Here is a 14140-nt window from a genome sequence, read left to right as displayed (position 1 = left end):
GTGTTCAGAGCAACCACTCATCAATACATTCCTTAAGTAATAGTAAAATATTGATCCAAATAGGTCAGTAGTCACGGTTTACGCGATTCAAATTCCGTTGAACTTATTTTTATATAGATTGAATTTAAACAGATCGTAATATATCAACTATTTGGTTATCCAACCTAATTTTTGAGCAGAGAATTACGCACACTGCTAAACGACTGTAACCAAATTTAATTATCAAATTGTGGCCAGAAATAGGGTGAATTGACGGTTTTAGGGACTGTCAATTAAGACTATTTTATTTTGCATCTAGAATGTTTGTAGTTTGTATAATTGTTAGACTGACTTTTTATTTGTGTTTAACTAGCAAGGCAACTCGACTATGTTCAACCTAAAGTAAGGCTAACATTCTACAGTTTGACAGTTTCTGTCCCAAGGGGGCCATATTTACTTGGCACGTTTCTACTTTGTTGTTGTTTACTTTCCAATTTCCTAAGCGGCGCAGCCTAATCGAGCCTTAGTTATCCGCCAACTTGTATGTAGCTCACGGATGGAGCAGTTACGGCAAGCTACTATTTTGACGTTGTCGAACTCCGTTCATAGATCGCTACGAAATTTCATGGGTCCTTTGTATCACAAATAGTCGGGTCGATATCAGGCGATACACCAACAGCACCCCAGCCAGCAACCAGGGTTGCCAGATGGCCGAAATAGAAAGGGCAAAACTTACCTGAAAAAAGCCAAATCCACAACAAACTCTAACAAGCCTATGTTTTTCCTGAAAAGACTAACCTAATAAATGGTCATGCTGGTACATTGAATTTCTCTTTTTGTAGCAATTTTTTTTCATTTTGGAAATTTTTCTTCTATTTGGAAATTTTTCTTGGCAATTTTCCCCTTTTTGTGATTTTTTTCTTGGTAGCGATAGTTTGATCTCTTCTCAAAATAAAACTTATGAAATTTTTGAATGAAACCAAAAAATCCGAAAAAAGCCAAATTTCATTAAAATAAAAAAATACAAAACAAAGAGGTTCAAAAAAATCCGAAATATTGAAATTTGACTTTAAAAAGTCCAAAGACTGGCAACCCGGCCACCAACCTGTGCTCGTGCGCATTAATGAATTACTCGTAGGAGGAATAATAAAAGACAATCCCCTTATGACAAGCGCACCTGGTGCACCGACACGAAGACAATAGGCTCCTTCCCGTTGCGTTGGTCGACCAATATATAAGGGAACGGATGGATGCCGCCGTTGGCGAATTACTCGCCGCGAGCGGAAGTATCGCGACCGCGAGATCCGGAATGGGGCGCGCGCGGCTTCCCGCCGAGTCCAATTGTGTCCGTCAGCTAAACAATGGTTACTCGAAATTTAATAAGACGTGGCGCGCGAAGCCTGTATACACCGAGCGCTCGTGCTCGAGCAGCGACCTACGAGCCAAGCCGGTCTCTGTGTTGTTGATGTTGATTCAAAAGCGCTGCTGTGTTACGACGATATTAAGTTTGGTTTGGGTGACAAAAGAAAACCTGCTGCTTGCCAGTCTTTAACGACCTCACGACACGCAGTTTTTAAGCCCCGTTTTCGCTGTTATACGCTTTTGAGTATTTTTTTTACCACTTGCATTGCAGTAAATTTTTGACCCCAATAAGGTAGAGCGATTTTTAACGTTAAACGTACTATCACTGTCTTGGCAAATGCAAACTTCTGCATAAGTCAATCTAAAATAATAAAAGTTTAAACTGTTAAGTTACAAAATTTCGATTAAAGGTGTAATAGGTTCGACATTATCCTAAACCTTAGCGCTGCATTACAAAAAGGGGAGGTTCAATAAGAACAAAATAGGTTACCGGTTTCGTAAACCGACAATTTTCTATTATTTTTTTTAAGTAGTTTCCTGGTAGATATCTGTTATGACTCATCAGGGTAGATTCGTTGTAACATCTACGGTAAAGGTTCTCGTTTTTCCTACAAGCGGTGTATGCGATAATCTTATTATCTTTCTTTTATAATTTCCCTTGGACAACATTGGGTTACCGGCCCTTTACTCGTTGTAATATATTTGCTTTATTTGTGACAAGGTTGGATAGTTATCTTTTCAACCGAAGTATTAAATTGTGTTCAACTGGAAAACGGTTAATGTGTGGGTTGGTTTTTTAAATGACTACCTCAGTATTTTCAAATGTCGAATAAAACAGTTCATTAAAAGCAAACGGTGCTGTCGCGCGTTTGTTATATTATACCAACCAAATAATCACAGGGAAATATTTGTAATTATTGGCCAAATAATACGGGAAACTTGGCACATCTTGCGTCGTTAATTCTAAGACTGACAACCTCAAGTCGACATACATACACACAGCAGCCAGCCCATAGAAGTAGGTGAGATTTGCCTTGTTCGTTCGCCCTAGGGCGTGGAAATGACTTGTGTTGTGCACGGCCACGTCCGTTCTCTGTTTACCGTTAACCTTCGCCGTGTGAGTGTGTACACGCCAAAGGCGAATTGCGTTAAAACGGAAACGCTCGTATTGACCCGCGCGGGTTTTATTTGTGTGCAGAGATTAAATAGGCGGGCCTATTGGCTGTCACAAAGCAGCATTCTCGGCTTGTCGCTTTGCCTTCTGTTTGTTTCTTGCGCGGCCGCTGCTTTATAATGGCGGGTCGTCGACCCTCTACCTTTATTATGCGACAATTTTGGGCAATACATTCGCTCGGGTAAGAGTTTAAACTTATCGAGTAAACATCTTAATGCGCACAAGACAAACATCGTAAACTGTTACGTTTTAAGATGTAACCTCTAAAACACAAATCATCTGCTTAGCACAGTATAAGCTGATCAGCCGTAGAATATATCAAAAACAGGGAATTCAGAAATTTCTAGATTGTTGATCCCCAAACCATTCAAATCATAACATTGTAAGCTCATTGTTTTACATGGAATACTTTTTCTTTTCTGTGAATGAAACATTGTGAGCTACATTCACACATATTTTGTATAAAATTGTACCCTAACTATTACTAGCTATAGACATGTAGAAGTATATCATTTTGAAAGTTGTTGCTATATACCAGGCATAAACAGCGCTGTTTCGATTCAAAGTTAAACAACGCAAAATAGAAAGATCCAGTGTTTCGTGACTCTCGAACACCTTAACTTTCCCATTTTTGCGCTGACCTTTAACGCACGAGTCTTGGCATGCAACTCACAGGAACAACGTGGTCGGCGCAATATATGCGCAACAGAATGCTTACCATTCTTGTGGCATTTTATTTCCTCCGAATCTCAACAATTGTCGCCTCAACGTTAGTGAACTTGCTGTGCGGTCATGCGTTTTAATGATGTTGTTGATGTCTCTGTTTCTTATTTACTGCTGTTTTTTGTCGTATCATTTGTTTTTCGATAGCTTTGCGAGCGACATATGGGAATTAGATATATATTTTTTGGTGATTGAAAAAGTGATCGCTTTGAAAACCGTACGAAAAACTTCATATCTAATTAATACCATATTACAAACATTTGATGTTTAGGTTCGATATGTTAACCTATAGTATATGTAGCCTAATAGTATTTAGGCACCATTAACGTTTTTCGTCAAAATTTTCTCTCTAAAATGAAACTTTGAATAAATATATTAAATTACCTTATTTTTTTTTATTTTAATCAGCACTAATGACACCTGAAAGGAAACCGAGGCAAAAGTTAGACCTAGATTCGCCCAATTCTAGCGCACTATCGTGATGGTATTTGATTCTATCGTGTGTACGACATGCCAATCGAATTTTGCCCGCCTCCATTTCACGTTACGGCTGGTAAGTGGCTGCAAGTGATTTACCCCTCATATCTTGATTTTTCAGGCCCTCATGCGTCCTGGCAGAATCGACCGGATCCTCCACGTTCCCCTGCCTGACGTCATGACCAGGCGCGAAATCTTCCGAATCCGATTTCAAAAGATGCCAATCGCTTGTGATGTCAGCATTGACGAGCTCGTCCACGCCACTGATATGTATTCGGGCGCGGAGGTAAGTACACAACACCAATTATGGCATTGATGCACGCTATTGCCGGGATATGACAACTGCGTCACGTTTTCTTGCCCATTTAGTTTAAAACAGTTATTTTCTTATTTTCTATATATTCTCTTTAACTTCTATTCCCTGTGCCCTACACATAATTAGGCAATCAGTGCGATTAAAAAGTCACACCAAAACATAAACCTCTAGAGCAGTGGTTCTCAAACTGGGGTCCGCGAGACAATTTTCTGGAACCGCGAAGCACCTAACAAAAAATCAAAACGACTCTCCTAAAGAAGAAAACCTCTTGTGCCAAAAAAATTCAGGAAACTTACTTTTCCAAAGCAAGCTGATTAGTTGTTCATTCACGTTATTGTACACTTCGAGTTGAATTGTCCATTGTGACGTCATAGTATTGCATTGTTCTAATGAGAGTTACGTTTTTACAGCTTGCTGAGCTGTACGGCCACGGTTTTAAAACTGTTCGTGATTGCTTCACACAAAAAAAGTGATTCGTTAGAGGTTAACATAGCCGAGCTGATAACAAAGAACAAGTGCAACCGTCCCATTGATACCATTAAAAACAAATGTTATTTTGTGTATAGGGACCGTGAGCAATTTAAAATTGCTGAGGGACCGTTGCGCAATTTTTCTAAAAAAGTAAAAAAAAAGGTAAAACAGTTGGGAATGGCAGACCACAATGTTTGTTGCGTGTGACAAAAATACGCTAAACATTTTTTTAACATAGACCACACATTTTATCTCGATGTAATTCCCTGGCCCTTGGTGGATTGTAGTCCGCCTCCCATTGTTGTTGGTCTTCGCTTCTTTATCTGTCGTTGTGACCCCGGCTTTGACCTTTGACCCCTTCTGAAGCTTACGTGGGCTGGAGGTCAAATGATCGGAAGCAAGGGCAGAACGGCTCCTTGGGTTTGCTTGGGCTGACGCGCCGATCCGATGATGTCATGGAAGTCACGTTGGCACACTGAATTGTGTCAAATTACGTTTCAAAAGACAACTCATACAACCTAAACTAAAAAACGTGGCAGTCGATTTTGCGGAATTGGTAGTGGTTAAAGCAAAACGAACATCAAAGGGAAGTTTACCGCGCTAGGATTTTAAAATTGTTATTGCCTGATTTAATATTTGTGTGGGGCGAAATGCAGTGCCCAAACCAACGGAATTAGTTACATATTATAAAATGTATAAATAATCAAACAACTACGTCGTACAAAATTACATAAGAAACAGATTTTTGCCACCTTTTTCAACTGCAACCAGTAGGTCACTTAAAGGCAATCGCTTGATTGCTGCCAAGATTGTGTTCATTATAGTCCTATTGTAAAATAATTTGAACTGTGTACAGATTACTTTTCACACAATCGTAAATGCACCATGAAATTTTATAGGGCCGACGAAAGCAATCCGACTGAAAAAAAATCCTTAAACAGCGATGCCAGATCGGCCCAAATTTCAGATTACTGAGGCAGCCAATTTGACTTGACGCGCGTCATCCCGGCAGTTAACCTTTCGTTACGCGAGCAAGCCACTTCGGAAGCAGCCTCTCCACGTCTAAGCTCCCCAAAGCGTTCGTTGACGTCTTCCAGCTACGATCATCTACCGTGACAGCGCACTGGCCGTGTTACCTTCTTTGTGCCGCAACAAAAAGAAGCGAAGCACCTGTCCCAGACAGGAATGCCGCTTTTACATTTCACACCAGAACACATATCCTGTATTTACTTCCTCGTTTGCTGTGACGACAGAAACCCTGATCATGAGTAAATGACAACTCCGAGACGGACACCCGTAGTGCTGTTAATATCGTTGTTAAATCACGATTTGCTTCTACATTCCACTGGACGCGACAAACAGAGTGGTGCGATTTAAAATAAACCTCCTATAAGATATGTATCTTTGGCCCGATGTGCGTTGCGCGCGCAAACTTCGCGACCGAATTGTAGCAACAAGAGTATAAAAACCTGACCGGGCATAGCCGCGCACTGTTGTAACCCGATCAGGGCATATATCGCGAAATCGACCTCCGACCGGTTGTTTCTTTAACCTTTGATCGTTGCCGAAGGTCGCACGTTTAATTGCCGCGCGGCACCGCTCGGCTCTAACTTACATTACCGCCCGACAGCCTTTAAGTCGGAAGCGCGGCGATGAGATTTGCGAAGGTATCCGGGTTTTGCGAGATCGTATGGCGAGATTGCGTTCCCTGCAAGTCGTGCTGACGTCATACGGATCGCCACGGAGACGTAGGCCACTCGGATTGAACTTCTAGTTTACACTGGTGATATTTGTTTTCCTATCCACTTGACAGGCATACAGCTGTCGGATTCTAATGATGGTTGATTTGGGGATGAGTTGGCGGAAACGGGGATTTTAGCTATTTATAAGGAAATCTCACTGTTGATTATTTCGGCAATTTTTTTTCAAATATCATCTTTTTAGTCATGGTTTTTGTGATATAAAGCAACAGATGTTTAACTTGCCGAAAAAGGATAAATCACATAGGAATATTCATGTGATATTTTGATTAACTTAGCGTTAACATATATTTTGCGTATTAGATCTCCTATAGCCATTTTAGGGACTACGAAATTTCACTTTTGTACGTAAAATATGAAAATAAAACATTCACTAAACTATACTTTACGTTTAAAATCATTTCCTTTTAACTCCGCCGAATACATAGCTTATTTATTTAACGTTTTATTAGTTATTGAGTATATGTTGGTATTTAAAGCTGAACCCCTTATTGTCATATGTCGCAAGAAGCTTTACATTTTTACAGTCCACTGTTGTTTTGACAATGCAAGCTTGTTACTTTTTCGTTCACGATGAACACGTTCCATGGCACTGCTTTGACCTCAACAGGGCAAATAAACATCAGTTACTTAATATATACAGTAAGTTGTATAAACCACTTATTGAACCATTTCGTTGCTATATAGATATACTGTTCGGGCGTCTTCAATTAAAAAAATGAGGAAGGACCCAGGTTTCTAATAAACTATTTAAGTTCAGTGTTTGTTGTGGGTTTAAGTTGTTAATTGTCTAGGATAAATTCGAACACCAAAGTATGACTGATATATTTCCCAGCTGAAACACTTAGGAAGTAAGGAATCTCCCGCAGACAATAAAATGTAAACGAAAGATTCTTGTTTCGTATCTGATGATCTAAGACTGTTTATAAAAACAGATGAAACATAAAAAATGATATTATTTCCATTGTTTAAATCTCTTTGGAATAGTTAACACGGAATCTGTATATAGAACCAGTATGCAGTAGAATTATTAGTAATTCAAGCCGCGTACGTCGCACGTTTCCCGAATCATACTCTTTTGTTTGAACACAGTGCCGAATATCCGTGTAAAGCTGGCCAACGCAAAGCCCATTCACAACTTTTGATAGACAGAGCCTTATTCATAAAAAAAGATGCAGCCACTTGATTATTGGGGAGTTGAGTGACAGCAGCCACCCGGCGGACAATCGTGTATATCGCCTTACTTGTGCTCTTCGCGGGGGTCCACCCTCTCCTAATGAGGTCCCGGGGGCACGCATCGGCGCCTTTCAGAGCACTCGTCATCCGGATGTTGGTGTTTGTTTGTCGGTTTTGGCGCTTGTTTTGTTTTGTCACGCATCGAAGAATCGAAACCCGTCCCGACCCCACTTGCTTTTAATCTTAAGGCGGGGTGAGTGGAAGTCTGACGCTTTCGCGTGATTACGGGTTTGGCTAAAACGCGATACTCTTCTTGTCCTGTAAAGTGCAGTTGTCAAGTTCATTTCTATTCTTGATTGACAAAACCTGCAGAGATGTCACTTCTACATGTCTATAAGGCAATGAACTTCTCGTAGGTTACAAATAGGGATTTATAGAAGTAACATTATATATATACCATTTTCATTCGGCTTTATTTCGCCTTACCTTCGCGAATGGATGCTTTTTCTTCAAACGTAGCGCAACAAGCTGTCCGGAAATTTTCACACGGACACGTAGACCGTAATAAAATTCCATCGCAGCTCGTCGCAGTGATATTCAAGCAGGGGGCTTCGCTTCGTTTGCGTCATAGCCGGTGTTAAAAGGGGTAAAATTTGCACCCGTGTCAAAATGTAAAGCTATTTTCGTTTACATTGCCACAGGAATTCTTCGGTTTGCTGCACAATGATCGATGAATCATGTCGCCCCAATCGATTTGCTGGCTGTTTGTTCGCACAAAACGACCGGACATGCTGTCTGTAATGACTTCGAGTTGGTCTCGTTCTGTTGCTTCGTTTACGTTTGCGACGTGAATTTAAAACCTCAGTTTGCCTCTAAGACTGTTTACGTAATTCTGCCATTGTCAGATCGATTTGTAACATTTTATATTTTTTTTCTGAAGAATTACTTTTGCGTTTACAATAGCTTATCTTCCTTAAGCTCCGACCAACGGCTTTCGCAGTGTTTTGTAAATGGCGTAGCTGTACAATCTTACCCCCCAGACCTGTCGACAAACCTGATGTGTATCTGTTTACTGGTAAATCAGTATAACATATTTTTGTGGTCACGTGATGCGTATAAGGCCTTAGTCTTGTCGTTGGTGGTCGACTCAAGACGGTTGGCTTTTAAGAAGCTGTCGTTTGGTCTTACCGCTAATGCATAATTCCCGGCAGGCGGATTTGTCAATTTCCGATCGTGTGATTTGAACTGTCAGGCGGGCGCGTCGCCACATTCTTGCCCGTCATCGCCATCCGTGTTCGTGTAATGTAGTAGCCCATTTATTCAGGAGTTGTAAGCATCCGGCGTAATCCTAGTTCTTTCCTGAATACCTCGTGGGAGATGGCCGAATGCCGTTGGCGAACTAGCACTTAGCGAATCCGTGGATTACCAAGGAGCTTTCAATCCACTACTGAACGCATCAAACGCCGGTTCAGCCACTACCACTACATACACTCTTTTTCGGCTCGTTTACTGGCATCTGGCAGCACACTTAAGCGTGGTCGTCGCATCCTTGCGAGCCTGTTGGTGCCGCTCAGTCTGCAGCGGCTCTCGGCGTTTCACCGCATCACTACCGGCCGCTTACCACAAGCATTAATATGAGTTCTGGCACTGCCGTTGGTTGACGAAGCTTGGTGATGTGACAGCACTACTCTACTCGAGATACTGTCACTAAAAACGCCAACTCCGTCCAGTCGGTAAAATATGTTAAGAGTGGCTGCTTTTTGTGTGGTACATTCCTGGCTACTCGTTTACATATACAGCTGTACTTAAAGAGACCAAAGCCGGCGTCTTATTGAGTTATGTTTTTTTTAAATGTGTCAGCTTCAAACGATGTGTCTCGAGACGATGTGTCTCGGTGTATAAAAATAGTACCTACTTTATATAATTTACTACGTCTGGTTTTTAAAGAAACTGCTAATATGTAATAATTACATTGTTCTCGACACCATACATTCCAAATTGCTGCAAAATACTCCGGACGTTTACCAATTTAGTACACCTTGGTTTCGGTGATGACAAAACGGTGCAAAGTGCTTGCATATGGTTGTGTACACAGGCCGCCAAACCCGCACAGGCGTCGTGGGTATCCACAAGCGCTGGCGGAGACGCTATGATGTGGCGTGAACCCGGCGCGGGGTCACACCATCATCTGCGCCGTCTTGGGCGCTTGTTTTTGGAGGATTTGCCAAGTTGCTTCACAGGCGTAATGCGCTTCCGGCTTTGCGTGTTCGATTACGGCCCGCCTTACGGCGAAATAGTTCGGCGTTTTTTTCCTGATGACTGTGATTTAACGATGGATGTTGCTGAATTCCCCAGCTGCCCATATTGCCACCGCCCGGGCGCGCGAGTCAAGAAGGCTTTAAGAAAAAATCCGTAATTTGTTTTCAAATCGGACTGGGCTGGCGGCGCAAACGCAGCTGTAAATTTATCTCAAGCCCACCGTCGCAGCTGCCCAGTCTCGTCGGGAAACGGGTTTATCCCGTTACACCAATTACGCTGACTTTCCTTTCGCCCGACACTTTGAAATGGGCTTTGTGAATCCAGAGGCGAAAGGCGGGATTTGATTTCGGGCGGATTTCGATTTACATTTCCCGTACATATGACCCTCGCAACTCGAGTTTGCCAAGCTTTATATAGAGGACGCACCTGTACCTGAGAGTAACGTATTTTGGCTTGGCAATTTTGCGTAATTTTTCCACCGGCTGTTCCAACCTCACGTGATGTCACCTATGTCAAGGGCTCTTGCTAAACGAATCGCGTTTCGGAACCCAAGCGGGTGTTGACGTAGTCCATTTAGCAGCTGCCGACGATTTGTTGCGGTATAAGTATTTTATCTGAAGTATTGGTTGTAAATCTACCAACAGGGCCAGCGGTTGGTGAGTCGGGTAAATCATAGCCTCCACCCGTGGCAGAAATGTGGGTCGATGCTTTTGTTCTTCTCCGTTCTTGTTCACTCTTCCGCGTTTCTTACCGAGTCGTCGTCACGCTATGCGCGACCATTTCTATCGGGCCGACATTTTGTTGCAGTGACGCGCGACCCTTGCGACGTGCCTCATCCACAGGGTCTGCCTACGGTTTTACGCCCCCCTAATTCCGTGTTTGATATCCAACACCTGCCCACTGCAAAATTGTGCGCTGACAAAAATGTGACGTCACCCCCTTCCTTTTCACAAAAAAACATACTTCCTGCCGTGTTATTGCTTTCGGTTCATCCGTCTTACCCGGGAGACCGTAAACAGGAACGACCGGATGCCATTCACATTCAAGTGGCGTCACAAAGCGTGTTTGCGTTTCGTTTCATCCGTCAAAGGGAAGAAGAAAGTCTAGCCTCAGTGTTAATAGACTGCGCCTATGTGAGTGATATATTGTGGGGCGTGTTGCGTCAAATAGCGCACTCCCGCCTAAGTGCAGGAAAGACCCGCCTACTAATGAATGGATGCTGAATAAAAGATGTAAACAAAGGTTCTAACTGTCACATATTCTAATAAAAGTTTGTGTACCTCTCTATTTATATAATTGAAACACTTCTGAATGTTGGGAAGCTCCCGTTGACAATAAAATGTAAAATAAAGATGCTTGCTTTCGAAGGGGATGACATTTAGACTGTTTATAAAATAGGTATAAAACCTAAAATCTGATGAGCTTACTAATACGATGAAATATATATTTCGGTTGAATTTTCAAACATGATTTTACGTTTTATACCTCTTTCAAAAATAGTTTAAATATCATGCCTATTTAGGTAGTTCGGCCTTTGTAAGAATGTGTTGTGGGATATTTTAGGCATAAAAAAAAAAAAAAAAGGTTGTTCTTCACGTTATTTATTGTTGCTTGCCTGTGCTGTGATGTCCTATTTTCGGGCTAGTACAACTGTAACGAATTGGTGCTTTTTTGATTTGATAACGTTTAAGAAAATCGATATCCCCGATTATTTGCATACTGTAGGACACAGTGTTATGCCATAGTTACCAATAAACTAGAATTTATATTATGTTTGTTGTTGGAATTTAGACCGTGATCAAAGACTATTTTACTGAGATATGATAATGCACATAAAGGGTTGTTTCTTTTAAATTAAAAAGAAACGTCTACGTTTAAATTTATGTGCTTAAATGTATCAAACAAAACACGCCTGAAACCATTTTTAACTATGCAAAAGACCCTAAACTTTACGAACCCTTCACTTCCTACCAATAAACTTGACGCGCTCTTTTTGATTCAGATCTGCTCCGTTTGCCGCGAAGCGGCGCTAGAGGCACTTGTCGACGACCAAGAAGCTTCACTGGTTTGTAAACGGCATTTCGTCAAGGCAATCTCGCTTGTTCACCCACAGACTACCAGTGAACGTGCCAGGATGTATGAAGAATATGGAAGGACGCTCCAAACTCGGATCAAATAATTTACCTGGTTGGGCGAGGTTTATTAGTTGACATGAACGCGTGTTTTCGTGTACAAAATAAAAAACCGTCTTGTATCTCGAATCCAGTTATTTTCTTATCGCAGTAACAATGTTTTAGTTCTTTTCATTGCGCTTAATATAAAGCGACCCGTCTTCATTTAAAAGTTATCCTTAGATTTGCAAATTTGTCGAGACAATGTCAGTTGTCCGCGGCTGGATTATGTTGATTGTATTAGCCTAGCTTAGCGGGTCGTAATGCAAAACGCTTAACAGTAGCAGCAGATAATGTTGACTTGCTAAAGCTTGCCAAATGCACAAACCGCAGAATGTCTATCGGGACAAATTGTAATAATCTCGCTAGAAAACAGCCACAAGGTCCCGCTATATCACTTGTAAAAATCGTGTCACATAAGAAATTCAAAAGAAAAGAAAATCGTTTGCTATTTTTGCTAACGAATTAAAGGAGTGCGATGATACCACCCGCCGTTGTTGCAGAGTACGCTATTCAGTAGAATCACCAGCACTTAACCGTAAGGTCTCGGCGAGGTTAATTAGGCTTTTGCCTCGCTCCCTCGCTTCAGCGCTAATGTAATTACGCCCTTCCCTTCACGCGTTCGTTTCCGTCCCCAGTTGGACACGCACCGCTTGGCCCCAAGTCGCTCGGCGTTAATTTGGCTCCCCTTTGCTTGCGTTCGGCGCTTTGTTGTGCCCAGTTTTTACGACCCTTCCCTTCAACTTCACGCGCATACCGCTGTATGGTGTCCATTCCGGAAGCTGAACCGCGTACATAATTCGATGACTAAGTTGTTAATTCTGCTTCGCTTAAAACCAGGCTTTAAATGAAAAGGCAGTGGGGAGTGTAAATCTTTGTGCAAAAACGGCATATTGGAATAATTGAATTACATTATAGCGCGGAAGACTTTATATCTGCAAGTTTGATTTCTTATGGTGAAAAATCTACCTAATAAGTTATTAGTTTGTTTTCTACCATTCCGCCTCAACTCGCCGATTTAGAATCCGCTAAAACGCCTTTTGGATTTTTGAACCATTGTCTGGCGTTTATTGTAATTATGGTATATCCTTCTTTCTTTTGACTGATATAATAATTAGGAAGCGTAAAAAAGGGTTATCAAATCAGCCTTCCGCTTCCCAAGTTTTGACGACTAGGTGGGGTTTTACTATAATTCGTAGATTTACTGTACGTACAGTTTTTGTTCTTTGTCGACCCAATATTTGTCTGCAAAGATGGCTGACATGCGGCGATTTGGTGGAAGATTCAGCGGTCAGCTATAACACTTCCTATTTCCCATAAAAATAAAACACCATTCGTAAAAACTGATTAAAAAAATGTTGCCTATGGCATTAATGTTTTGCAACTGTCCAGTCGTGAATATTACTTGAACTTGACCATTTTAAGACTTTTAGATGTCCCCAGTACAGAAACTTACTTTGTATTCTATTCAACCAATTGGTAACACAGGGATTTATTGTATTGTTTATATGATGTTAGGCCTCTCTAAAATTTACTTTCTACATGTTATAGTGCAAAGGTTTGGTGAAATATACAAAAACTGCTAGCGTTGGTGTCCGCATCGTTTTTTTCTTTCTCTTTGTAAGTTCATCAGATATGGCTGAACAGTGAATGTGCAAACATATGATTTCGTTTCGATATAACGTGTGATTTAGTTTCTATATCACGCTACACGCCAATCTACCAGCGGGCTAAAAAATCCTCTTTTCACATGACCTTGTGACATTTTGAGTGGCGTCGCCCCCTGTGTGGTGTTAGTATTTCCTACTTGTAGAGGGAGGCCGCGAGTTTGGCGTGCCTTTACCCTCCACGAGACAATGGGCTGCTTTGCTCGTTGCACCAATTGCACTCGCGCGGTAAAAGGCCCAGGCACTCCCGTTTCCTTGCGACTTAGGGTGTCGCGTGTCGCTTTCAAAAATACAGTTACAAAATGAAGCGTATCGCGCGGTGCTTTGAGAAGAGCTGCGCTTTTATGGGCAGTTTGCACAGGCCAAGATTTGATAAGGGTCGGTTTGCTTGGAAATGGGAAAATTTACGAAGCCACGCTAACTTTACTTAGTCCTTAACAGAGAATGGCACAGCTTTGACAAATGAATAACGACCCAGTTGCAAAACAATACCCCTGTTACATTATTCCTCTCGTTAAACAACTCTCATAAACCAGCTAGTGTTAAATCGCGTTTTGTCACCCGATTTTATGAAGGACATGTCAGTTGCTTTTCATAGGCCACAG

General features: G+C 41.6%; 1 protein-coding gene across 1 annotated transcript in view; it reads left to right on the top strand.

Moving 5' to 3' along the window:
- LOC146160468 (ATPase family gene 2 protein homolog A-like) overlaps positions 1-12249 on the top strand; it is a 30854-nt gene extending 18605 nt beyond the window's left edge. Inside the window, exons 15-16 of the mRNA XM_083383914.1 lie at positions 3837-4001; positions 11700-12249. Coding sequence (XP_083240040.1) covers positions 3837-4001; positions 11700-11876 — 342 coding nt within the window. The 3' untranslated portion in view covers positions 11877-12249. The remainder of the gene's footprint in view (positions 1-3836; positions 4002-11699) is intronic.
- The last annotated feature ends 1891 nt before the right edge of the window (positions 12250-14140 follow it).

The sequence above is a fragment of the Ascidiella aspersa genome, chromosome 3 (assembly GCF_963924565.1).
Source record: "Ascidiella aspersa chromosome 3, kaAscAspe10.2, whole genome shotgun sequence".
Lineage (NCBI taxonomy): Eukaryota > Metazoa > Chordata > Ascidiacea > Phlebobranchia > Ascidiidae > Ascidiella > Ascidiella aspersa.
Note: the sequence above shows the minus strand (reverse complement) of the source record. Positions and strands in the feature narration are given on the sequence as shown.